The sequence below is a fragment of the Numenius arquata genome, chromosome 19, assembly GCF_964106895.1.
Source record: "Numenius arquata chromosome 19, bNumArq3.hap1.1, whole genome shotgun sequence".
In the NCBI taxonomy this organism is placed as follows: Eukaryota; Metazoa; Chordata; class Aves; order Charadriiformes; family Scolopacidae; genus Numenius; species Numenius arquata.
The window spans coordinates 11,023,785-11,051,729 of NC_133594.1; the positions used below are offsets into that span (position 1 = coordinate 11,023,785).

A 27,945-nucleotide genomic window follows, 5' to 3' on the forward strand; every position below is an offset into this window, starting at 1 on the left:
AACATAAACACAAGGACTTAAAAAATTATTTTCTAAATTGTATTAGAAAATACCTTAAGCTTTGGCATTCTTTTCTTTAATTGGAGCTGTGTTGTATTGGAGAAAAATTACCCCATGGAAAATTAATCTGTGAAAACTTGTAAATCATTATCAATAATTTACTAGCAAATGAGGGGCTGTATGCTTCTCATGCATGCACTAAGGACAAAATAAAGTTGCAGAAGATTACTGAAAAGAATAACAAAATCATAGATATAAAAGTAAAGCCCCATAGAATTAAAATCTTCTAATTGCACACAAAAAATAAAAACAAGTATATACTCCTGAAAATAACAAATAAGAGAAGAAGGAGAAATGTTATTTGACTTTAAAAAAACAAAGAAGAAAAAAGAAGTATCTGGTAGCTAAGAGGATAGTCCTGTAAGCTACTTAACAAAAGAATGTGAATGTATTAGGCATTTCAGCAACACTTCTGCATCTAAAAATTTCAGCTGTAGACAGATTTTCCACAGACGATTCCCCCCTACTGCTAACCTCTTAAATATACCTATAAAATACAAAATGTTCCCAATCACCTCCAATAAAGGAAGCTTCCTTACATTAAATGCATCTAATATTTGTGTTAGAAATCTGAAGTGCTTTCTGATGTGGTTAAATTCACAAAGAAATGTGGTTGTAGAACAGAAAGGAATGTATTGGGCACATCACTGAATATTTGCAGATGGATACAGAGCTGTGGAAGTTTACTTATAAAATATGGAATTAATCATATTCTTAGCCTCTGATTATTCAAAAGAGGCAATGCTATTGGACTCTTTTGCTACAAACCTTATTTTTGTTATGGAGCCGTGTTTACCAAATCCATGATATGCCCAATCAGGGCAGCCTCCCAAACCTCCAGGATTGGTTGATATTGAACTTGTAAAATGTTTATGAGTGAGTGTTTGCCTGGTAATGCAGCCCTGGGTGCCCTGCTGTCAGCATGGAATTACTGATACTATTACACACAGGAGGGGTTTGGAGGCAAGAGAGGAGGGGAGCTGGGTTGCCATAGGGAACTTTCTTATCTGAACTCTTAATGTGTTTTTAGACAAAATAGTTTTCACCAAAAAAAATACCTTCCCCACTTTTGTTTAAAAAAACAAAATAAAAATCTGACCATTTACACTAAAATATGTTCCTACAAAGAATCTTATTACACTTATTTGAGCTCTAACGCAGAGCAAAAAGATTAGTCTGTAGTAAATAGATTAAAAAAATAAGAAGAAGCAGCTACACTACTAGATGGAGAAAGAGACATTTTTGCAATCTTTGCCATATTCTGTGCAGGAAATTTACTGAATTACTAGTAATTTCCACTTCATACTTTGTAAAAATTATTCTTTTTATTTACTATGGTAGATGCTCAAGTCAAGTAATCAGATCTAAACACACCACCAAAAATCTATATTCCCCAAAATAAAACTCCCAAGCTGTCTTAAATATACAGCTACTGACCTTCAGAATTGTATTTTCTTTACCAATTCACTGTAATAAAAATGAACATTTTGTCATCACTTTGGGAAACTGTGCCAAACACCTTAAAACACATGTCACATGCCAACTTTACTTCATTTTTCTCCTCAGGGAATAGATACATCTGGAATCATAATCACAGATAAAAACCTTGACAAAATTGCACATGAGCCCAGCCCTTCTCTCCAACACCTACCTTTTCATAACATTTAATACAATATTAATATCGGTTACTAAAAAGGCTTCCAACCTTTACATTTCTGACATAACATGTTCAAACCCATATTTCACACTTCTTGTTCTGTTTTAAGTTCAGTGGATTTAACAGGACTCTGGAGAGAAGATCATGTGGTTGAAGATTTCCCTCCCTCTTTGACACCCGTAGAGGCAGTTTTGGAATTGTTTAAATAGCTGTGGCTATATAAACTGAAATATGTAAGATCATGGGCATCTGATTTCTCCCATACAAGCAGATACAGGCTTGTCTTTTTATCGGAAATCTATTGCTCGTACCATTGACAAACAATTTCAATCCAACATCTGGGCAAAACACTCTGAATATTTTCCTTTTAAACTGTATTATTTATCTTTCCTGCATATTCCTGGTTTACCAGACAAATACAATTAGCTAATATTATATAGTAATATTATCTGGTCTTTTTTATCTATGATTGACAGTTTTTCAAATCAAAATAAAGCACATTCTTAGTCGATCATCTTCTTGAAAGTGTGCTACTGTTTTAAGCTCAGTTTGCTTCTGAGACAGGCAGAGATCTCATTCAGCCAGGGGTAAACGGGGAAATTATAGATCCAACAGACTCCACACTCGCCCCAAAACGCTTGGCTTAGGTAATATTTAATAGCCAATTCCTGGACCGATATTTTTACTGCATGCTTTTATAAAACATTCATCAGCTGGTATTGCAGAGAAATGGAATTTGAGAACTTTACAAATTTTCATTTATTATTGTGTTTGTAATTAATACCATGCTGGAAGTACCTCAGGCAGCTCACTGTATGGCTTTGTTCATGTCAGAATGGTGATAGCAACCTCTTTTTGTTACATATTTAACAGCTTTGAAAGACATTTTTTTAAACAGCAAATGTACTAGACAGCTTTAAAGCAAAGGACATTAAATAGGTTGCCAATTATTCATTCAGCAGCTCTATGTGCGTCAAAAAAATGCATACCACCAAATTTTCCTGAGACAAACCACTTAAATTTCCTGTGACTCATACACCATTTTTGCACTAACTGGATAAGGATAGCAATCATTTAGAAAAAGAAACAGATATAAAATGTCTCTTGCCCTGGAAAACTGAAAAAAAAAAAATCTTTAAAAACATGTTTATTTACAGTTAGGGACAGCATTTGTGACAAGAAATGTCCTATTTTTAAACTGAATAGTGTTTCTTAATAAGATTATTTCATTATTCTCTTTCACTTTAAAATGACCCGAAGTGTCTAACTCAGTATATAAGAAGTGCAAAAAGTGATGTATGAATGGAGCAATAATTTCCCTGACTCGTTTCAAGGCAGTCCATAGAGCAGCTGAATCTGAAGCCCGCTAGTCTGTCTCCGGCAGCTCCGGGAGATGAAGAGCCGAGCTGAGCTCCACTTGCTGACAAGAAGCAAACTGTCTCACATTTTAGGAGAACAACATCATTGCCTATAAAAATGAAGAAGAGACAAAATAAATAAAACCAGTTAATGTTGTAGTTAACTTGCAAATCAAGTAAATCTGTTGGTACAGTATTTTAGAAATAAACGATAACAGCGTCACACCAAACACACATTTCTGAACATATAAGCGTTCTGATTTTGATTTAATGGTATATCAGCGTCAACTATTGCTTCCTTTGCTGGTACACACTTCCTGATGCCTACTGTGAAGGGTGCCCATATTTACAACTGAGTAAGATGATTAATTACACCTTGTCAATCACGGTGCATGAAGACATAACACCACAGCAGACAATGAAGAAGATGCCTGAAGCTACAATTACATTTTAATTCATAGTTTATTGTATGTTCCCATATATTGCAGTCTAATAACCGTAGGGGCATCGAAAACATATGAGATATCAATCACTCTGCCCCCTGGTCTTTCATGTTTATATTATTCCACAGCCTTTAAATTACCATAAGTAGTTACTTATTTTCTAAGCTTTCTTCTCTTCTCTCTTACCTTTTGCTTCCATTTATCTTTTATTCTCAGTACCTTTATCCAACAGCTATAAGTATTTGATGGAAGTTTGTAGCTCACTTAAAATCTGTAACAGACAACCTGAAACCCAGCAATTAGCAAAGACAGCTTAGACTTGTGTTCCTTTGTTGAAGGAGGCGTTGAATCTTTTGTTCTGATTTAGTCACGGTAGCTGGGTGGAAGCTGGTACCTCATTATGTGGTTGGTCTGTTTGTCTGGTAGGTAGCAGATGGTACTGGAGATGACGTTACCAAGAGAGGCAGGGTAGAGAAACTCAAGACCTGTGATTTGTTCACCTGTCACCTATAACAAAATACAGGTTAAAAGACTTTATTATTAGCTGCACCATTTTTTTAATGAAAAAACCCTCTCGTTTCAAATGAGTCTGCGTTTGATTCTACAGATTATTTTTGCTATAGCAATTTTTCTGTTGCTCATTATTCAAGAATATCCTGGATTTTATTCTGAACAATGTAAATGTCACTCATGTGTCAGTGTGTACATTAGCAGCTTTGTGTTTACATTCTGTTACTCTCCTTGTGTTTTGGTAGCAAGGGTTGGATGTCTTCTTGTGTTTGTATATCCATTAAGAAGATAATCAGAGATAGCCTGTGAACTGGAGGTCATGCCATACCTTTTTAACGTGCTATTGGTATTATTGGTTCCAACCACTTAGGCAATACTGTTACATAAAATATTGTATTTTAATTCCACTAAATGTAAAAAATCTTTTGGATGATTAGCAATGTCAGACAGAGTGTATGAATCCGTGACCTTTCTTAACTGCAAAATGTATGTAATCAATTACGCGACAGGAAATTAAACAGGTATTAAAACATCTAAGGCTAGTACAGTATGCAGCAGGAGATAAGTGTATATACAGCAAATTGCTAAAGTACAACACACCAGTGTTCCACAATGGTGTACGTGGTGTTCGGTGAGCAATATTCCACATCGCTGTTATTGGAGGCAAATCTATTTGGTATTTGAAAGGTATTTGGAATTCGAAATGTCTCGCAATTTAGCAAAGGAAGGGGAAGGTTATTTTATCAAGCTGAACACTACACAGCTCCACTACCTCTGTTGCAGAATTCTAATCGGAATTGAAACATGAACTTCCATTGTTTCCAAGGTCTGATGTTAGGACAGTCTTTGGATAGTTCCCAGAGATGCCAAATTAGCTTGCATTCTGTATGGTTTCTTGAGGGGTCTTGTGGCTATTTCATATGCATTTCTACAAGAGACACTTTGTTCTCCTCTGTGACATGCAAATGTATTTAACTACTCACTGCAATCCTGACAGAAAGATGATAAAAAGCCTAGATTATTGTAAGAACGGAACACATAAAACCGGCAAAGTTAAATGGAGTAATTCCAATTTTAGCAAAGATAGTCTTTACCGCACCACACCTGTAAGAGGCGAATCACTGTGTCAGAAAGCAACAGCTAATATAATACGCTGTGATGTAATAATTTACAGCCACGGATTAAGCAGTGAGGCTCATAATCTCAGATGTGCATTCAGATTTACTTTCCGTCATGCTACCTTTTCTAATATAATTAGGAGTGTGATATTTGACATCTTTAATACTAATTAGTCCTTCCTTACTACCCACCTTCTGGGTAAATATTTAGACACCATGAACAGTGTCCCTGGGTGCTCCTTGTCTTTTCTGGAGCCTTCCTGAAGCTTCTCCTCAAGTTTGGAGACCTTCCTGGCCTGGTTTGCTTTAGTGTCTTCTTGGAGCTAGGAGCAGGGAGAGGCCTCGCTCAGCGGAAGCCTTCGCCAACCTCAGCGACACGAACGGTTGTGTTCTAACCGGGAATATTTTTCACAATGAGTGTCGCTGGGGGCATTCAATTAGTAATAGATGTTGGGGTATCGTGATCTGGGCGTCTAAACAAACTTTTGACCCCCACTTCTCCCGCGCTGGAGGCATTCTCCCCGACAGACTCCTTGCTGCTCCGGGACCAGGCACGTCGCCGACTGTCACCGGGCGGCAAACGCAAACCCCCGGGGCGGGCGTCGGTGCCGCTCCGGCCCTCAGCCGCCGCCTCGGGCCCTCCCGAGGCCGGGGAGCCCGGGAAGAGGAGGCGGCCGCGCCCAGGCTGCCCGGCATGCCCGGTGCCGGTGCCGCGCGGCCGCGGTTGCCGCGGGGCCGGTGCGGGCGGCGGCCCCGAGCACATGCCGTCGGGCCCGGGCGCGGCGGCAGCCAATGGCGGCGGGGCAGGACATGATGTCAGAGGGGCTGTAGAAAAGGCGCGGAGCCTCGCGCGGCGGCCGGGCTGCAGACGCGCCGCGCGCAGGCACCGGGGCGGGCGGCGGCTCCGGCTCCGCCGTGCGCTTCCCCCCCCTCCTCCTCCTCCTCCTCTCCTCCGCCCTCCCCCCTCCCGCCCCCCTCCCTCCCCCCCCCCCCCCACCCCGAGCATCCGCCCCGGGCCCCGCCGCTTTGAGGAGAGAGAGGGGGGCCGCCGAGTGCCCGTCCCATCTGGTGCCCATCCAACTCTTCCTCCTTCCCCTTGGCTTCTTCTTTTCCCAATGAGCTCCAGCGGGCTGGGGGAGGAGCGGGGGAAGGAGCAAACTTTGCCCCTGAGCTGCCGCCGCTGCCAGCCCTCCGGACTGTGAGTGCGTACGGTGGGCACCCGCCCCGTCCTCCTGGCAGCGCCAGCCTGCTCTCCGCCTGCTGCAGCCTCCCTCGCCCTTGCTTTCCTCCTCTAAATTTCGCACAGTACGATGTAGGGGGGTTTGTCGTTATTATTTTTTTTATTATTATTTATTTATTTCTCACCGAAGATGGTTTAATTTTTTATATTTCTATTATTTATTGATCCCTCCCAACCGTAAACCTGCCTAGCCTTCGGCCAGCTGGGCCAGAGCATAAAGCCTGGGACTGCACCTGGGGCAATGAGCCCTGCACTGAAGAAGCCTCCTAGAGGGATGTGCCGGGGCCGCGCAACAGACTAGATCCAAGCCCCGAAGCTCACACCACCAGTTACCCCCTCTCCCTCATCCCCTTCGCCCGCCTTTTCTGCACCCCATCCCCTTGAAGCCTGGGATCAGAGCCTGCGCTGCGCTCCGGAGACCTTTGCCGGGGTGAACAGCCCGGAGCCCGAGGAGAGACGGGGCGGCCGTGCTAGATGCATGGGGGAGGGCTCCGGTTAATGCAAGTTCTGGGCTCCTGCAGGGACCCCGACAACTGTCAGCAGCAGCAGCAACTCGGGGCCTCCTCCTCTGCTTCCTCAGCGATGCTTTTCCACAGTCTGTCCGGCGCGGAGATGCACGGGGTCATCGACGAGATGGATCGGAGAACCAAAAGCGAAGCACCGGCCATCAGCTCGGCTATAGACAGGGGAGAGACCGAAACGGTAGGAGGCGAAGGAATGGGAGAATCGTTCAACCCCCTAAACATAATAAGCCCCTCAAAGATAGAGCTTTTCCCTTAAAATAAGAGATCGGGGGGAATTGTATGTCAAATGCTAAATCAGAAGGAAATTAAGCATAAAGGCACCCCAAAAGATTAAATAAAACCGTGGGGAAAGGCATGAAACTGTTAATTATTAATAATATGCATAGTAATAGTAACGCTTGGGTGCAACGAACGGTACTGCTCTTGCGAGAAAACAGAAAGATAGACCAGCCTTTTGGTAGCGTCCAAGAACTCCTTCCCTTCCCCCAGCCTGTCCGGCCTTCCAAAGTTTTTAGGAAGAGGCAAAGTATGCCTTCAGACAGATAACGTTTTGGCACAGCGAATTTTTTGTCTGCAGAATGGAAACACAAACATCAAAGAATCCAGTTCTGTGTTATTTTTCAGGTAGGATGTCTACGCTGAGGTAGTCATTATAGCATTTATAAACAAAAAAACCAAACTCGAGCACCTTTAAATAATTATTAAAAAAAAAAAAATTGTAGTATATTTGAACATTTGGTTTGCGAACATGGCAAGCAGATCTAGAAAATGTTTCAGGGAAATGGATGGATGCGAATTTTTATAACTTTACCACTTTTTATCTGATGTCTGCTGATGCATAATACTTGTATATGAATACATTTAGATAATAAAAATATGCATCCTTTTAACCGGAGTTAAGCTAGCGAAGTGGAAGAGATTTCTGAACTGTGTTAACTGATTCAACAGTTTGTGTACTACTTTTTTTTTAAGAAATGATAATTTTGAAGGGAAATGATCCCGTATTTTCGTTAAGTGCTGTCTTCTAAGCTGATACGGGCATATACAAGAAACATATCTGTCCTTGGTTTTTAAAACTTCATCAGTATGTGTTATTTCTCTTAATGCCATGTAGAAATGTACTTAAAGGTGACAGTGAGAGTATTTTGGTTGGAAAACAGCCTTTATACTATAAGGGTGGAACGTGATTTCTAATCTAAACGGTTTTGGTTTTCTTTGGAAAAGTTAGTATTTCTCCGTACAATTAAACAATATCAAATGACCTTTCCTGGAATAAATGTTGTGGTATGATACCTTTATATATCTATATATAATGTATATGCATGCACATGTGTATATAATAAATAGTGGCATAGAATACTGGATCCTTAAGTACCATTTCTGGATCTCGGAATATTTTTGTTACCAGAAAAGCACAGCAGAAAAATCGTATTTCGTTTAAAGTGGATTTACCAGGAACTACTTTGGTTATAAAACGTTTCCTAATCAGGGTTCAGTTAATGCCTTAAAGAAATAAGCTATCAGTGGACTTGTGTGGGTAACATACCAGTGTAGTGCCATGATTTTATTTATGTGTAGTTCCGAGGGTGGGAATGGTGTAGTGCAAACAGTAGTGCTCCTGGCGATGGGATTTTGTGCTCTCTGCAAGCACTGGACGAAAGTAATCAGTCGAGCAAATGCTGAAAAAATAGCTTCATTTTCTCCATTCTTCCCTATTAGCTGTCTTTTCTTTTTGCTTTGCGCGAGGACTTAAGGCTCTAGAGGAGGTAAAAGTAAACAAACAACTTCTTACACCCCCTTCCGACCCCCCCGAATCACAATAAACTGCGTGTTTGTCACATCTGTAAAAAAATGTTTGGGGTTCTCTGGCCCAAGGACAAACCCGCAGTGTGCTTTCGTGCAGAGTGGGTGCTAGTAAGTTGGGAGCGAAGTGGACAGCAGCGCATTGCAAGGTCTGCCACAACCACTGCTCCGCTCCCAGCCTCCTCTGAACGCTGTCTTAAGGTGCCCGCTAAAATAAATAAGCGTGCTTAAACGGTTTCCGATATTTTTCTCTCTTTCTTTTTTGTTAGAAGTTGACAGAATATGTATGTATTTGTTTTTTGCAGGGTTTCGATTGGATTGCGATTTGACACTAAACTATTAAATTATATAGGGGTTACATTTAGTTTTATTGCTTCCAAGTTTATCCCAGCATAATCTAAAGTGCTCTGTTGTTTTTTCCCCGCTTTTTTTCCTACACGTTTCCCACTATTTCGTTTTCCTGATAAAACATTCTGCACCTCGAACTTCGTGATTCTCGTCTCCTGCGCGGTTTTATTTACTGATCCCTTTGGTGCTTTGGGTCGGAGCAGATTTGGATCCGCGGTGTTTGGAACCAGCTTGCAGAGAGAGCTGTGGCTGGAGCACTGTGACTACTAGGGGGTTTGATCGTAATTCACTCGGAATTTTATAGCTAGGAAAATACACACACAGACACGCTCCACATACACGCACTCACAGAGCATTAACTATGCAGACACTCTCAGTATATCCATAATAATAAATTTTAAAAATAACTATCTGCGATTTGCCCTACTCTGTGATTATTGCGCCTGTTTATTGAACAGCATCGTTTCTTGTTCTGGGTCTGGAAAGCCCACCAAAAAAAAAAAAAAAAGAAGAAAATAAGCCTGTGTCTGATCCGGACAGCTTCCCTAAAACCCAGAGTCTTTTTCTTGTTGTCTCGCCTTCCTCCCCCGCGCCTCCCGGGAAGGTGGGATGCCGCGGGACCCTGGGGACCCGCCTTCCCGGGCGCAGGAGGCAGGTCGGGGCGCCGGGCTCGGAGCCCCCGCTCCGCTCCTCTCTCTGCTCCGCGCCTGCCGAGCCCCTGCGCGGAGAGGAGAAGCCCGGCCCCGGCCGGGCAGGGGGAGGGGGGAGCCCAGCAGCGCACAAGAGTTTCTCCCTCTCGCTAACGGTCTGTAATTGTTTTCCCCCAGCAGACCATGCCTTCCATCAGCAGTGACCGGGCTGCCCTGTGCGCCGGCTGCGGGGGGAAAATCTCCGACCGTTATTACCTCCTGGCTGTGGATAAACAGTGGCACATGCGCTGCCTGAAGTGCTGTGAATGTAAACTCAACCTGGAGTCCGAGCTCACCTGCTTCAGCAAAGACGGCAGCATTTACTGCAAGGAGGATTACTACAGGTACAGCTGCCCTCAGCCACCAGCCTGGGAGGGGGGGGTACCCGCTCACCGCCCCCCGGGCTGAGCAAACCCCGTCCTGAAGGGACTGCGGAGGGGACCCGTGGGCACGCGGTCCCCGCGGGACAGGCTGTGGGCTCCTCAAACCTCCCACTGGAGAGGGAGACTCACGGTGGGGATGGGCCCCTTGTTCTCGGGAGTGGGGCACAGCTCACCCCCAGCCTGCTTGCGGATACCGGGGGCTTCAAGCAGGCGTCCCCTGCCCAGCCTTCTTGGGCTGCGAAGGGAAAAGAAGTGGCCGAGGGGAGCTAAGCGCGTGTCCTGCCCTGAACGCGCGGGGCACGGCAGGGACCGGCACCCTCACCCTTGGCCAGGGCTCGCCTTCCCCGCCCGCCTCCCTTTATGGGGGCGCAGGGTCGGGGCCGAGCCCGGGGCACGCTGGCAGCGCGGCCGCGGCGCCGGCCCCGGGGAAGTTTGCGGGACGGAGGTCAGTGCGTCTTCCCGGTGGGAGCTGGCGGGGCAGGAGCCGCGCTGCGAGGCGGGAAGCGGGACGGAGGCCCCCGGGCTCCCGGCCCGTGGTGCCCGCCCTGCCTGCGGGCAGCGCCCGGGGAGCCAAGCTGCTCCTCGCCGGCTTTGTGCCACCGCCCCGGGGCCCCGCAGCCCCTCTCCCTCTGCCGCCCCCCCCCGGGCGGACCCGACGAAGGGAGGGAGGGCGGGGGGGATGCGCCTCTCACCGTTTCCTCTGGCCGTTCTGTTTTGCAGGAGGTTTTCGGTGCAGAGATGTGCGAGGTGTCACCTGGGGATTTCTGCCTCCGAGATGGTCATGAGGGCCAGGGATTTGGTATATCACTTAAACTGCTTCACTTGCACCACTTGCAACAAGATGCTGACCACCGGCGATCACTTTGGCATGAAGGACAATCTGGTGTACTGCCGCCTCCATTTCGAGACTCTCATCCAGGGGGAGTACCAGGTGCATTTCAATCACTCGGATGTAGCGGCTGGGAAGGGCCCGGCATTGGGAGCGGGCTCTGCCAATACTTTGGGACTGCCTTATTACAATGGCGTGGGGACTGTCCAGAAGGGGAGACCCAGGAAAAGGAAAAGCCCGGGGCCTGGGGCAGATCTGGCAGCCTACAACGCAGGTAAGAGACCCCCATCTTCCCCAAAACCATTCAAATGGTTTGTTTCTGTTTGCTTCCAAAGGGGGATTTCCGTTTATTTTAGCTTAAACCGTTAATAATAGTTTAGCTGCAGCATAATTATTGAGATCAAGTGCTGTCAAACTGCAATTACAGAAGCTAATATGTTAGCATTTTTCACTTCAGCTGGAAATAAAATGTTTTGAAGCAAGGTCATCTGGTTAAGGAGGGGGAGAAGGGGGAGTGTAGCCTGAAATAAAATCTGGAAACCAGAGATTGTAAGTTAGCACTTCAGAGAGCTGTGAATTTTCTTTAGTAGCTACACTCAAAGGCTGCTGATGGGTGAATTCTTCCGCCCTTGTCCTGAGCACTTGCACCTCAGAGCTTTGGAAGGAAAGAGAGAGGGAGGAAGTAAGAAAGTGGCTCTTTCCCAAGGACCTGCAGCGGAAGGGGGCTGGGGGTGCCGGGCTGGGGGTGCCCGCGGAGCCCGGGCAGGGCTGCAGGTGTCTGCAGGCAGCCTCGGGGCTGCTCGTACAGCGATGAGTTCGGCAGGACTTTTGTTGGTCAGATGCGACTCTTCTGAGTCGGGAAACTCTCAGCATCCCCTTCCTAAACCCTCGCTGCCCCAGCCCTGCCTCCTAACCCTCCCAACTCCTTCCCAGCAGTGGGAAGAGAGGGAGCAAACCTGGCAGCAGCCACCAGCCTGCAGTCCCCGCAGAAACTCTGTCTCCCGGGCTCTCTGCATCGAGCTGCAAACTTTCTGACGCGTTTCCTCGTTTAACCTCCCCTCCGCCGCACAACCGTAATTTTGCAGGCAGGGGAATTCGAGCAGTCCCCTGCCCCTCTCCCCCCCCCCCCCCCCGCCCCCAGTCTCTGCTTCCCCCCTTCCCCTCGCTCTTCTTCCTCCCACCAGAACGGCTGTGACCACCAGGTCTGCCAGCGCTGCTCCTTGAATGCAACAGGAAAAAGCGTTTAGACAAAAGGCAAATTCTTAGATCTTGATTTTTATTAGAAGAATTCGAGGCGGAGGTGGGGTTTACTTCAGGGCCGAGCTCCCTGGGCCGAGCGCTCAGCCGTCCCGTTAGACCCCGGGGACGAAACTCGTTTGCCTCTTCCCTTGTGCCGCTTCAGCATCGTCCGCGCTTCGCCGCTGTTTCGAGCCTGTTTTTCTTTTTTAATCTAGGGATTTCAGACGTGTCCCGTAGCGCGTAGACTTGCCTTCAACGTTTGGTTGTTTTGTTTTATTTTTTTTTCCCGGTTAGGTAAAGGCCAAGTTCGCTGCGGTTTGTTTGGAGCCGCACCTCTGTGCGCCCGGAGTCGCGGCTCCGCGCTGCGCCCTGCACCGGCCGGAGGGGACCGGGGGGAAGCGCCGTGCTGCTGGGGGGCTCGGGCTGCGCGGGGGATCCCCCAGTACCCAGGGCTTCGGGTGCGGGGGAGGCCCCCACGCCGGGAGGGTGAGGCTGCGCGTGTTTTGCGCCTAAAGACAGAGTAACAATAGCGACGAAATCGAGAGGTTTGCACTGAAAATGGCAGGGAGAAAAGGCGCATCTCTAACTGGCAAACGCACCTCGGGAAGAAAATTGCCAGCTATTGTTGGTTTAACTAATTGCTGAATAATTTGGAAATAGTGCCAAAATCAGTAGTAGTCCCAGCGGTGACGGTTGATGAAGGTGCATGTAGCGTTCTCCCGAGTAACAGCTGAGCTTTAAAACATACATAAAATATGCATCTTGCCCGTTTAAAAACGTCTCCTTTTCGGAGGGATTAGATTTTAATTGTCCTTCCGCTGTCTCCCTGCGCAGGGCAGATGTTCAGATTCAAAGGACTTGTAAACCGAAGCAGCGGCATCTGTCCTGGATGAGAGCACAGCCTGAGACAGTCTCACTGCTCCCCGACTCCCTAAATAAACCGTCTTTCATTGTATTTTTTTAGAATTCGTTTTAAAAACAATTGCCCTCCGATTTCTTTCTCTTTGAATTTCTGTTTAGAGCCTGCAACCGAAGCTTAAGAGATCTTCCTTGAGGAACCTTTGGCTTCTTTGCTTAAACTATTTATCCACTTAACTATTTACTAAACCAATAATCGATTAATTTATACGATAATAAGTGCCATTGATCTTGGAAATCAGACCAGGTTGCCCGTTGATGTAAAATTCCACAAACTTATCAAATTATTGCAAAGCTTTCAATTTTGTGCCTTTTAAAGGGAAACGGTTTAAGAGTGTGACAGTTTCGCTTTTTATTTTTAATGGAACTTTTTGTTTCCTTTTCAGAATTGCTCTAGAAATGCACAAAATTGTCCTCTGAGGGGATCTGTTGCTGGTAATTTGTGTAAAATACTTTGTGTAAATAAATCTACACCCAGAGGTGGTGGGAAAGGGGGGACCCGTAAATTTAGGCAGAGTTGAGACTGGAATTATTTCGTAAATTGCAGCAAATATTCATTTGCAAGAGGAATTGGACAGACTTTTTTTTTTTTTTTTTTCCTACTTAAACGAGACTCCGTTTGCTCGGGGATGATGGGTTATAGATGTGGATAGAGCCTGACAAGTGGAAAATAGCTTAGAAGGATGCTGAAACTTCAAAAAGATTTCTTTTTCTTTCTTTTCTTTTTTTTTTTAAAGTGTGTTCCTGTGATCATAATTTCTTCTTTCACTTGTTGGAATGGAGTTTGATGGGTTTTTTTAGGTCAGTAAATCAATGGCTGAAAGCTTGCTGAACACAGAAGCACCTGTAAAGAATTCTGAATACTCCCTTTGTGAATTAGACCCCAAACCACCCACAGCCTGCTATATTTTATTCATTTGTATCTAGTCCGTCTTTAATATGGAGACACTAAAATATCCTCAAAAGTGCCAGACGTACTGCGCAGCCGTGGGGCATGACGACCTGCTAAAATACCCAGGATCTGTGCAGAGAGCGAAGATGTAAGGAAATATTTCCTTCCGTTAGTAGATGGAAGACACATAGCGTTTCAGTAAGACGGTGACTAAAATCTAGGCTGGATGCAGACCCTCGGCGGGCGGGGACCGAGGGCTGGGGGTGTGGGGCGGATTTTTGGGCTGCGGAGGCGCCGGCCCCGCTCCCCGGCCCGGCGGCACCGGCTGCTCCGTCCCTCCAGCCCCGGCACGGCTCGGGGAGGCGCCGGGGCCCTTTGGAGGGACCCTCCCTCCCAACGGGCTTTGGCACAAGTTTGGGTGTTGTGTGGTTTTGTGGTTTTTTTTTTTTGTTTGTTTGTTTGGTTTTTTTTTTCTGACAAAAATGTGCAAAGCCTGGAAAGTTTTGGAGAGGGAATTTCTCTTTCTCCCCTCATTTCCCCTGGGACTGAAATCTCAGAATAAGCTTCCCTGTGACTCCAGAGTGAGCGATCAGGAGTCACAGTTTAAAGCCGGGTGTCTCTCAGCAATTTCCTAAGAAAAATCAGAGTTCCCTCCTTTCTCCCCTCCTCCCGTTTCTCTGCTTCCTCCTCTCCCCCCCCCCTTCCGACGTGGTCACCTTTCGGGTCCCCCCGGGCGCGGTGCATCTGGCCCCTCCCCGGGGAGCGGGGCCGGGGCTGGGGTCGGGGCTGGGGCAGGCGCAGGGGCTGGGGTCGGGGCAGGGGCAAGGAGCCGGCGCTGCTCGCTCGCCGAAGGGCGAGTGGGGCCCCGAAGGCGCTCCCTCGGGCCGGGGCGTCCCTCGGGAAGAGCGCGGCGGGGCGAGCCCCGCGGGGAGGGGAACGGAGCCCGCTCCGGCCCCGCCGCCAGCCCCTTCCCCCGGCCCGGCGGGCAGCGAGGGGCCCGGCTCGGCCGGGGCTGCCCGGGTTAATCGCGGCGCTGAGGGAATTACCGCGCACTCGCACCGGCTATTCAACGCCATTCAATTGGCTTAATTGAGGGGAAAAACCCTCCGCGGCCGGCTCCTCCCGCACCGCCCGGTGCCCGGCGCGGCCCCGCTCCGGACCCTTTGTTCTCCCGCCCGCCGCAGCCCCGGCCCGGCCGCTCTCCCTCCCCGGAGGCACCGCGGCCGCGGGGGGAGCCCGTCCCTCCGGTAGCCCCGGGAGGCAGCGGGACACGCAGCCCTTTTGTCCCAGGCGGCTGAGGAAGGCCGGAGGAAAGAGGGTCTCTAATCCCAGCTCTCCTCTCTCGTGGCCTTGTGATGCTCGGCCTGGAACACAGCCGCTCCTTAACACAGGCTTTATCTTCCTACAAACGCCTCTTGAAACTTCCAGGTTGAGGCGGTGCTTTCTGTGGCTGTCGTCCAAAGGCTTGGCAGAGCTCCCCTTCTCTCGGTGCTGCCAGGCGCCTCACAGGCAGCGAGGGGTACCTTGCCTGCTCCATGTGCCACAGCTTCACCCCTTTTAATCCCAGTTGTGGTAAGGAGCTCAGGCATCTGCCTTCTCCAAGCGTCTCCTCCTTCCACTGGGGAGAAAAACTCTCTATCTGTTCCTGGCCCAATTATCATTCAGAGGGCTCTGTATCACTTTTGTCCCCTTCAAGGATGTGGGTACCACGAAGTCCTTTACACGCTCCTGCCAAACAACAACTCAAGCTGCACCCCTGGCTAGTCTCGTTAATCACAAGTTCCCTCTCCAGGCAGCAGAAGGTTAAAACACCCCCTTGACTCTTATTACAGAAGGAAAGGGGTGTATATTCCTGAGCCACTGAATGTGGAGAGCTGATGCATGCACCAAATGTGTCTCTTGTTTCATTATTCTTTCACAATCAGGATTAGTTTGCTTTCTTTTTGGGCAATTTAACGTGTCAAACACAAGCTACCAAAACCAAAAGTTCCCCCAAAGGAAATTCCTCTTTCCCATCTTCTTCATGTGCCATATACTTAGTGACCTACTGACTGCTAAGCACATGCTTTGCCCCGAATCCCGACACGTGGGGGGATCCGGCAATCTGAGTGCGAAACAGTGCTCCTAAGTTTTCTTCTTCAAGCAGTGTTTGCTACAGAGATAACAGCACATCCTGCTTTGCACGCACGTTGCTGTTTTTAGAGACGGTATTGTGCATTCTTCTGCAGAGGATATTTTGCTCACCAATATAAAAATATAATGTTTTAATCTTACTTTCTAGTGATGCTTTCCGTGGACATCACCATCTTGTGGCCAACTGGACATTTGTGTGGTGGTGCTGATGGAGGAGGCTGTAGGAGCTGGCCGCTGGTGGGACCAGCTGAAGGACAGGAGGGCAATGGCCCGGATGTAGGGACTTGGGGAAAGGCACAAGGGCCTTAGAAATGTTCTAGGGTCAAAAAAGAGGCTTGGCACCACTTCAGAATTTGTTTTATCACAAAATAGGAATGAAACATTAGTTAATTTTAGATTCCTCTTTTTGACTGGAATTTTACCAATTGTGTTTCTGAACTCCCAGCAGGAGCCCTAGCTACGGCAATTGAACGGAAATCTTACGTACGGAGAGTTCAACAATTCCTTTGGGAGATACACAGGGACACCACGAAAGAACAGGGAAGAAGTGCCTGAAAAACATAGGGTTGCGCGAGGAGCACGTTCAGAATTAGTCTTATGCCATGATGCCTTTTGCAGAAACTCCTCAGCTCTTAAAACCCACCCATGCTTCCACCCTCAGCCCGTCCTGTATCTCTGTGCCTGCAATGCCCATAGACGTTTCCGATTCTGTGAGAGAAGCGTATAAAATTAGACCTAATATAATAGACTCTTGAAGATGGTGCCAAGCACCACAACCAAATGTGAGAGGGCAATTGGCACTATCTGGGGATATTTATGTCGTATCGGGTGATGCCTGGGGGTACCCAAACCACTTGTGCAAGACAACGAACAGCAGACACCCTTGTACACTTTCAAAATCTGTTCTGTAACTTTCTTCATAAAAAAGACAATAGTTTGCCAGTCTCAAACGGTACATATTTACTGCCATTTAAAGAATATATTTATTTAGTAGATGAGGAGAAATTAGGAGAAATTCAAAGAGTAAATTGTTCATTGTCCTATCAGGACTTGCTGGAAAGCTGATATCCTCATTCCATTCTGAGAGGACTTAGAATCATTTTTATTTCCATGGATCCTGAAGGTGTCTCATTGTCTATGGAACAGGTTAAAATCCAACTACTTGCACCCCCAGGGTTTGTTTTGTTGCGTACTAATATGAACAGACCTCAGTCCTTCAGACAGTTTGATGCATTTCCTCCTAAAGTCTCTGTCTTGTTGTTTCTGGAAGGGTTTGAAAGCATTTAATATAATACACAGAGATCTTTTCCATTACTAATATCTAAAATTCTGTGAGTAAATTTTAAAACCAAGCACTGCGTGGTTTTAAATTTCCATGATAGAATTTGCTGTGAGCAATATAGTTTCAGTTATTCACCCCGGTATTCTTTATGTCAGGAAGCGCAGCTGTGAAGGGGACTGGAGCACATGGGATGACCCCAGTTTGGCAAATAGATCTCAGTTCTTAAACTGGAAAAAAGATGTTACTACCTTCCATCCAGCTACATTAATACTGCATTTTACTACCTCCTTTTAAGCGTCTTAAACCTTTTAAATTCAGGTGCTTCCAGTCTTTCCACACCACAAGAAAACAAGCAGAAATGCTGCTTATTGCTAGAATTTGGCACAAGATACTTAAGTCTGGAAAGGATTTATACAAATGTAGGCACATGCACGCACACACGCACACATAAATACACATTTATATATACAGTACAACTTTGCTTAGCTGTTTTTTAAATTATAGGAGCACAGAAACACACAGAAAAGTTTGAGGCTTCGGACACTTCGTACGTATCTATTAAACAAACATGCTTTTGGCCTCGAAGCTGAATTTTTGCAGGCCTTGCTCTATATTGTGCCATATCTTTTTGGAAGTTTTTGAAAAGCTAAAGTTTGCAAAGCAGCTACTGTACATGCTGCAAAACTGCTCTTCACAGAACCTGTATGCGTCTTCACTTCTGAGTACGTGCGTTCTATGTATATTCCTTTAAACTGTTTTTAATGCATGCCTTTCAGAATTGGTGTGTTTTCAATGGGGCTGAAACCCTGTGACGGATAGCATGAATTTAAAGAAAGACTATAAAGATATACGTGTCTATGAGATGTACTCAGTTGTAATGAACCAGCAATAATGGACAATTGAAACAAATCTGTTTATGTGTTTAAGAAATTCACCAATAATTCCCAATTTAAAATACATTTTTTTCTCATTTTTTGCATGCAACATAGAACAGAGATAGTAGTGATTTTTCATTGGTTTTAACATAAAACTTATAGGAAACTAAAAGGAAATTGTAGATATTGGAACAAAAAAAGTAAATTAATGACAGTTTGTCAGAGCTGATTTTCAGTTATATCCCGGATTTTTTTGGCGAATTTAAGCTCAGTCCTTAACGTTATTTTAAGAGTTGTTCTATGGTTTACTGTATGCACAAATAAATGAAAAACTACTTTTGGTCTATGAGATTATTTTGCTTGGCGTTCAACACTTAATACTACTTGATAGCTACTACAGCCTTGCTCATAGTCCTTCTTTACCGGCTCTACTTTTGATTTATGCAAATTTATCAATCAGTGTCATTCAGTGATTTCAAAAGGATACAACAATTGATCATTCAAACTAGTATTTTAAAATACTTTTAAAAAAACTGAAATATAAACATATAAATAATTAAAAAGATATTTTGCATTTGGCATGCCAGTGATACATCGCATTAACAGCTTTATTTCTTTAGCTAGTCAAATTATAGTCATAATTTGCTGTCTGGTACCCACAAACTTTATTTCTTTTATGGTGTTTCATTTAATGGTCTCTCTTGTACTCTACAGGCTTTAGTTTGATGGAGGAAATAATTATAATTTTAACTGGTCTGTTCCATCGAGATTTAAGTGAGCTGTACAGCTTTCTTTGTACGTTACAATGCAATTTATAGTGATACAAAGTACATTAAAACACTTTACAGAGTTGAGGACAGCTACTGTCTTACAAGCAGAGAGTGGGGGAGAGGCTGTGGAGATGGAGGGAAGAAAAAAGGAAACAGGCCTGACATTTTAAAAGCTATAAAGAGGCAGGTGAGGGTCCTTGCAGGCTGGTTATTGTGAGGGAAAAATAGAAGATGCAGAAATGGAGGGGAAGGCAAGTAGGATTTGTACTCGTACAATACGTGCCATGGTATGTTATTTTAATTGCTGCACTCAGATGAACTGCAAACAATGTTGGTCACAGAGCAATAGATTTACACGCCTTTTCCTCTTGTTGCCTTAAGCTTTAAGTTGCAATGAAAATGATGGCGACCACCTGGATAGAGACCAGCAATACCCCAGCAATCAAAAAACAAAGCGTATGAGGACATCATTCAAACACCACCAGTTGCGGACAATGAAGTCATACTTTGCTATTAACCACAATCCTGATGCCAAGGACTTGAAACAGCTAGCTCAGAAAACTGGCCTGACCAAAAGGGTTCTTCAGGTAAGAAGAGCAGTCTTTTGTCTCGAAAAGTAAATAAAAGATCAATTTTATATTTGAAATGCCGTGGATTTTGCTGATCTTCGCTTCTTAATGTTTCATACCTTCTGTGAGACTTCAGTTAAGTCCTAGAAAGTATGAGAAAAGTTATTTCTTTTCAGTTTCCCAAGAGCAGATCACTTGGGTTCTAATTTTTAATGAGAGTTGTGAAGGTTTGGGGCCCTGCTTGTTTTCCTGTAGTTAGCTAATTCTGCCGCATGTTTTAGCTTCCAACCTGCTGTAAGAAAAAGTGGATTATTTTAGTTAGTGTGTTCAGTGTAAATAGAGAGCTCTTAATTTAGAAATGACTATAAATGTTTACATTTCTAGGAAATTAATCAGTGCTCTGGATTTATCTTACCAGAATAAGGAGGCTATCTTTTCTTTCATAAATGAAGTGGACATTAATTTTTCAAAGATTATTTTTTTATTCGTAGTTTAGTAACTTAAAATGAAAGGAAACTGGCTTTTAAAAGTACTTTTTCTCTGAAAGCTGGATTTTTCTTGCTTCAAGTATATACACTCTGTTTGAACTATTATGGGAAGCAAAGGTGAGAATATTAGTTGATTCAGCTCCGTTTTAATTCATAGTTCTGATTCAAGAAATCCATTTTAGTGGGCACTTACCCGAATAACTATACCTGGAGATAAATTTGGAATTCTAGGAGCCCTGGTATTCCAGGATCTATTGCTGAAAGTTTTAAATGGGTCTTAATTGTAGAAAAATGGTTTGTGGGCTTCATAGGGACAGGCGGGGTTCAGAGACAGACTCCTGGGAACGTGATGTGGGCAGCTCTCGCAAATTCATAGGCAAGTGAAGGGAGGTAGAAAAAATATTGAGAAAAACTGAATTCACCAGAGAGATTTTGGACCTTGCAGTGTTAATACCTAACAGAAGAGGGAATAAAGGTTTTGTAGGCTTCCTAGTAAAAACTACTAATGAAAAGCCATATGTAATTACTTCTCTTGGCCATGTCCTCCATAGCTGGATTTTTTTGTTTTTATGAGGCTGATTTGTGGTGGTGGAACAAATCCCTCCAGTATAACTACTGCACATCCTAACACTTGATGTGATGTCTCTCATAGCAGCTCTCCTTCACCCATGCACATGGGCAAAATAATTTACTGCATTTGTCTGTCCTTATTTTGACATTCTCCTTTATTTTACCCTCAGAGTTTACACTTCAGTAATATCTATTCTGTCCACTACAGTGCACTCACACCTGCATTAGCTGAGAAATTTCACAGTATATTAAGAAATTAGATCAGTGTCTAGAAAGTGTCTTTCTCTTGGTCATCTTTCTGTTCTGTCTCCTGACTCCACACCAACTTTAACTTCCATCTTTCTCTTCTCTTTTCATCTAATGGGTCTTTCCTTCCATCTTTTTTTCCAAGTTATTGTCTGTTTTTGATTTCTTTCCTTTTCAGAATGTATTTCCTTGTCTCCAAAATTGGGCTCCATGTCTCCACTACACTTCAGTTCCTCTTTCAGTTTCTTCATCGCTTCTGTGTCCATCTTAAACATATCACATCTTGCAGTTTTAAGGTGCTTAGTGATTCCTCTTTTTTTTTTTGCAGCAGTCCCTTACAATTCCACTAAACTTTTTTCATCATTTTGGTAATTGGTATTTCACTTTTTTTACTTTCACAGTTAAATACTCCTTTATGTCTGAGCTCCTTTAGCTGAAGAGTGGTGGAAGGTAATAGTCGGTGGTGAGGATTGCACCCAGAGGATGATGCTGTTGGAGGCAATTCAAGAAAATGGCTCAGTGATACTTTGTCTAGTATCCCTTGAGTTTTCCTCTCTGTTACAAGCGCTCTCTACTCCATACTCTTGGACTTTTTGTTTGAAAATTAATTTAGGCCACGAAGAATCAAACTTGTGGTTTTTCGGGTTTTTTTTTTTTGTTTTATTTTGTTTTGTTTTTTTTTTTAATTTTAGAGCCGTTACGCCCAATTGGCTTATCTCTAACCTGTGAGAGGCAATTTTTCAAACACTGAAGTTCACCTCTATGAGTTTCAGGGTTGCTCTTTGCTGGGGAAAACTCTTGGTTACTGAGATAGTGTCACTTGTTAATTCTTTTGAGCCGGAAAGTTGGCATTCTGTCTGTGTCATTTATTGAACATGAAGTAATCCACTGACACTATTGATCTAAACAAGCATCATTAGCATTACTGTCTTACACACCGAAGGCGGGTGGACTCCCAGATGTACGTGCACGCTTGCCAGTAGTAAGAAATCTTCTGCAATCCCCATGTGGATATTAGGCGGGTTTGTAAGCTCTTGTATTTTCTGTATGTTCAGATCTCAGTTCAGCTGATGCAGGATTGTGGCTCTTTGTTTATCATCAATAGAATATAGTTTCATAGAAAACACAAGGCAGCAGATCAGGAGAATAAGATTCTCTTGCTCTGAAACCAGCTTACTTCCTAAACATACATAGAGTTCCTAGTGATTTAGGAAACAGCGATAGTGCCCTTACTATATAGGCAGTCTCACATAACGTGGAGTGAGGGGGCTTTGTTTGCAGATGAGCAGAGAATTTGACCATATTCCTAATGATCTGTGATATCGGATTTGGAAGACCTGACTTCTGTCTTTACTTTATATACAATTAGTCATCAGCTACACATGTCCAGAAGTGGAATGGCATGGAAATGTAACATCCTGCTGCCTAAATTACATTTCCTTCAGTGGCTTCGTAATGCAGGCTATTTTCTGTAAGCAGTCACATCAGAATCACAGTAAACCTATTTATATTTTTAACCCCTATTTTTATTTATTTTCATTCCAGTTTAGCTTTATACTTGCAATTTAATTCATATACTTCTTGTACTGCAGCAGGGGAACACAAGCCCATTATTGTAAGCTATCATTCATAATTAAAGTGACCAGCTAATTGTGAGCTAACTAACTGGCATAAATATTTCTCTTTTGGGAATTGATCTTTCTTTTTGTGAGTTTAGAAAGGGAAGGTGGAAGGAGACAGCACTAAGAAGACACAGTTTGCTAGCTCTAGGTATGTAGCTCTTCTCTCCCCAGGAGAGTTTGGAATATGATTTTCCATGGCAAAAGTAGTTCAGGAACATAACGCATTATTTTTCAGTGTGTGTCTTGTACACTGACTATTCTTTCTTGAACCACTCTCCAGTAAAATTGCTACGAAAACCCTACAAAGGTTACTGCACGCATTTGGGCTTTGCCAGTTCAGTCTCCAGTAGCCAACAAGCACGAATATTTTCACAACCACGCGTGGGAACCCTGTACTACCCTTCAGTGAAGATTTGCAGACTCTTTACCGAGCCTCTGTTTGTAAAATACCCCGTAGTTCCCCTTTAGCTGTGTGCTTACTTGATACAACAGAGTAATCAGAATGTGTGCGCAATGAGTGAATGTAGTTTGCGTTGTGGTGTGACATCCTTTATATTTTTGTTTCTCCACTTACTAGTTAAATTTACTACTAAAATTCAGTAAACGTAAACGTCTCCAGGTAACTGTGTGAATGAGCAAAATTGTGTTTAAAAATTGTTTTCTAGCACAAGCTATTCATATAACTAATATAGAACAGTTGCAGCAATGGAGGTGTTACAAACAAGAAAATAAAGTTACCTGAGGTGATTAGATATCTCATTCACTGCGGTGAATCCTTTACAATACTTAGTGTATTTATTTCCAGTACTTCCCAAGCATATGGAGACGTTATTTTCTTCCTGTCACTGAAGAGATAGTATAATATTTTAACCACAGTAAATATTGTTCTGCCTAACGGCTGAGTTGTCCAGCTACGGGCATCCAACCCCGCTGCCCAGAGTGTGGGAGCATCAGTGGTGGGTCTCGCAGCTGCTTTTATTGTTCAATGAGAGTTTTGGTCCATATTTTCCCCTTTGATTTGAAATAGCTCAGCCTTACAATGATACAGTTGGACAGAAAAGCACTAAATACTTCCCAACGATTTTGTTTATTCCTCAGTACTGAAGACCAGACTCCTAATTGTGTAATTGATGTGAGACAAGTCCTTCTGGAACAATTCTTTCAGTTATGTATGTTTGGGTTGTTATTTCTTTACTTTACTGACATAACCGCTACAGGTGCAGGGCCTGAACGGCCAAACGAGCACACAGCGCTACCGCCCTTACGCCCGGGCAGCCCTCGGTCGCCAGCTCTTACACGCTACTTTGCACAGCGATAAGTAACAACACGAGGCAGTAGAGAAGGGCTCCTACACTCCTACAACTCCAAAAACAGCAGTTTTAATTATTTCACCACTCTTCAGCATGAAGCCTTTGCTGAATACTTTCATATCTTCAGTGCATAGCAGAATTATCACTATTGTCATCGTTATTTTCTATTATCCTTTTCTACCATCAGACAGGGTATTTTCAGAATTTCAGTTAACACATATTTAGATGCCTTTTCAGTAATAACATGAATATTTGTAATGAACAATTCTAAAGAGCTTTATAACCATTAGCTGGGTAACCTTGACAATATCTCAGTGAGGAAGAAAGTGAAAGTAGTCATATTATCTCTATTTTTGAATAATACATAGGAGATTATGGAATATTTTCTATCTTTAACATGAATTACCACTATTAAAGAGAGAATGAACCATCTTACATGTGCGGCTCCTGAAAGCAGCATGAATGTCATTGGTAAGGGCATCTGAGCACAGGTTTTCATATTTAATGGCAGATAAAGGGGAACACATAAGCACCAATAACCTCGCTCACTTTTCTTTATGTACTCCATGTTTCGAATAACAAGCAGAAGGAATACCATAGAGTCTCTCGCCCTACTGAGGTTAAGGAGCAGTTGGACTTTTAGGAACAATGTAAACAAACAAAATAGTTATGGTGCCTCCTACAGTTTTACACACTTGAAGCAAGAAAACGGATTTGGGAATAGGAGTGGAAATGTTACTCATATTTGGGGCTACAGCATGTGTAAATATGTATATTTTTATTGAACATAAGTGTGAAATTACGCAGAAGGGTGTGTACAAGCGACTGGTCTAGTAGTTTTGTCCCTTTTGTTTCAATTATTACATAGCCATGGTACACATACATATCAACACTGGCAATCTCTAAACATCCCTTTCACCTTCATCTGTATTATCCTTTTTACAGTTTCTAGAAGGTATATTAAAAAAATAAAAGCCAAATTACTTTGTGGGACAAACATAAATTGTCTTTTAACAAAAGGTAAAAAATCCCATAAATGTTCAAACTGCTGTTGTTTACCATTCCTAACTAGTTGCTGCTTGAGACTTTGCGGCTTGAATGACCAGAACAAACTGATTTGCTCCACTTGCATCCCCCGCACACGGGGCTCCTCGCCTCGCGCAGAACCACAGGCACACACTCCCCTTATCCCTTTTCCCATGGCTCTGAACAGGCAGTCATAGGAGAGGACACTGGTTGTGAGTGTGTCAGGCAAAAATACCACATTTGGTTTTGCCTGGTTTTGACCACATCGCTGTCCTTTAACAGGTTTGCCACTATAATGGACTATGTTATGAAATCATGTGTGTATTTTCACCACTGCTAGTTTAGGAGAAGCTTTTAGCTTTCTTGTCGTAAATCAAACTGATAAATAGCCTTTAAACTAAGTGATGTAACAAAGGGAATGCCAACATAAACCGTTTCAAAATATTGAGCTTTCAGAAACAAGGACCTGTAGGGATGTGATTTACGCATGGCCCATGAATGCAGCTCCTATGGCCACTGCTAGAATTTGTGCCTGAGGATTATTTCATCGTGGCATTCCCTGGAGAGAGTGTGAGAGAGAGGGTGTGCACCTTAAGGACCTTTGCCTGGGGGAGAAAGCTTTCCAGAGAAGGAGCAAGAGCGCTCAGTAGGGGGAATTTGAGGCTGGAGCATCCATAGATGAGAAGAAAACCAGCTGATACCTGTTCATCAGCTCTAACTGCGGCTGGGAGTGCAAAGAGAACACGGATCCTATGGCAGGGGCCATGCTGTTTCAGAGGCAGAGGTCAGAATCTCTGTACAGGTTGGTGTGGCCTCGTGAGCTCCACACACTCAGTTTCACAGAGGAGAAATCCGATGGAGATACTGTTTGGCTCTGCAGAGCCTTTCACTTGCTCGGTTCCTTTCTCTGACAGATGCAGGGATGTTGAGGCTCACGGCATCTGGAATGGAAAGACTATTCCTTACAGCAGGCCAGCGTGAGGACTGTGAGGACAGCAGGATCAGCACTGAGTCCATTGTAAAGAATGTAACAATGACAGAAGGCCGCCTGATAAATAAGCACAGTGAAATTTCTGCTAGTTCGTAGTAGTAAAATTAGCTGCTATCGACATAGATCAGGTTGAACACGGATACTTAACAGCATTTTCAAATTTAGTCAAAGTAATATGCAGTACCTAGGTTTCATGCAAGTTTCACAAACACGTTTTATTTTATCTATTTTCAAATAGGTCAGAAAAATATTTTATATTTAAACAAATCCTGCGGACAGTGGAGAGCAGTATTAACATGGACCTAAACACTGAAATTTAACTGAGAAAGATGAAGTCGTAGCTTTTGTCCTTCACTCATAGACAATAATCAAGCAATGCAAGAAGTAGCAATCTCATAAAAAATTCTGTATGTGGATATAATTTCTACTGAAATGACAGTTTTTAATGCAGTGTGGGTCTTTAATACCATTCAAGCCTCTTTTTCTGACATCATTCCACTACTGAAAACAGTAGAAAAAGGAGACTGGCATAGGCGAAGGGAACTGCAGCATTTGAGAAAGAAGAGTAAGGAAGAGGGAGATTCCTTTTAGCAAAGCGAGAGCGCTGCCCACAGCAGGACGCGGGAAGGTTCCTGGGAGAGCTCTCGGGGCCCACAGAAAGGCAGGGGGCTGTGACTGTGTCATCTGCTGCTTACGGTGGGAGATGGACTCGGGATACGAGGGTGCCGAAACTCATTATTTTATGTTCATCAGATGCTTGATGTCTGCCTCGTCCAGACAAATACTTCTGGGATTGAGGGCAATGGAGGATTCGTGTGGGCTGCCAAATATCTAAGCATCTTCATGCATAGCCTGCGAAGAGAGACTCCCCTCCTGTCCCAGGCAGACTGTTCATACAGGATTGCAGGAGAGGGAAGGAGGAATGCTCTGCAGGTGTGCAGAGGACACTTCTCATGGCTGGGGCTATTTTTCTAACATGTTACCAGTAAAAACATCTTCCACAATTCAAGTGTTGGTGAATTTGTGAGTATGCTTTTGCTTTTTTTAAACACTGCAGCTCTTTAAATGCTACCCTGTTATATTAAATTATTTCAGGTTTGGTTTCAAAATGCTCGAGCCAAATTCAGACGGAACCTCTTACGTCAAGAAAACACAGGGGTGGATAAGACTTCAGACTCGACACTCCAAGCAGGGACCCCATCAGGTCCTGCCTCAGAAATATCCAATGCCTCCATGAGTCCATCCAGCACTCCCACTACTTTAACGGACTTGACTAATCCTACTATGCCTACTGTGACATCTGTCTTGACGTCAGTGCCCGGAAGTCTTGAGGTTCATGAATCTCGAAGTCCTTCACAGACAACTCTTACAAATCTTTTCTGATGACTCTTTCTTAATAATTTCTTTAAAAAAGAAATTATTCTTAGTTGAAATTCCAAGTGTATTTTAATAGAGGCTTTGAGCAACTGACTAACCACAATTAGGATCTCTCCTAAAAAACAGAAGGAAATGTAGTGTTCTGGTATGACGGAGTATGGACTGAAGAATAACTTGGAAGATCTATTGCAACACAACATTTGTGTAACTGTACAGTTTTGTGGACTGAGCAAGGGAAACAGCAATTAATTTAAGTTGGCTAAAGCTTCTGTATTTTCAAAGACTGCCATGTGCCTTATATACTGTTTTATCTACATACTATGGATTCCATGTCCACTTCTCTCTTTTTCTCTCTGTATATTTATGACCAGGGCAAAGACATTAAGAGTTTGTTACTTTGAATAGTCCTAAGCCTTTCATTGGTTGCTTTGTTGTTTTAGAATTTTAAGGTCGAAGTCTGTTCGAATACCAGAATTTGTAAAATCTAACCAGTAATAAAACCACTTATGGAAACTACTTGGTAATGGCTGCAGTTACATTAACATTAGTGTCACAATCAAGATAGGCTGATTGTATTTAAAAGGATTAGAAAACTGCACTTCAAACACAGTATCTGCCTAGGGTAAACTCTAATATGATGTATACATTCCTCCTGTTCCTGAAGTGAATATGGGT

The 27,945-nt window shown here is 44.0% G+C and overlaps 1 protein-coding gene across 1 annotated transcript; it reads left to right on the plus strand.

Annotated features, from left to right (window-relative positions):
• Positions 1–6,860: 6,860 nt before the first annotated feature.
• On the plus strand, positions 6,861–27,276 carry LHX2 (LIM homeobox 2). Its single transcript, XM_074161213.1, has 5 exons — positions 6,861–7,088; positions 9,892–10,094; positions 10,854–11,236; positions 19,453–19,658; positions 26,989–27,276. The coding sequence occupies exons 1-5, from the start codon at positions 6,861–6,863 to the stop codon at positions 27,274–27,276; spliced, it is 1,308 nt and encodes a 435-aa protein (XP_074017314.1).
• The last annotated feature ends 669 nt before the right edge of the window (positions 27,277–27,945 follow it).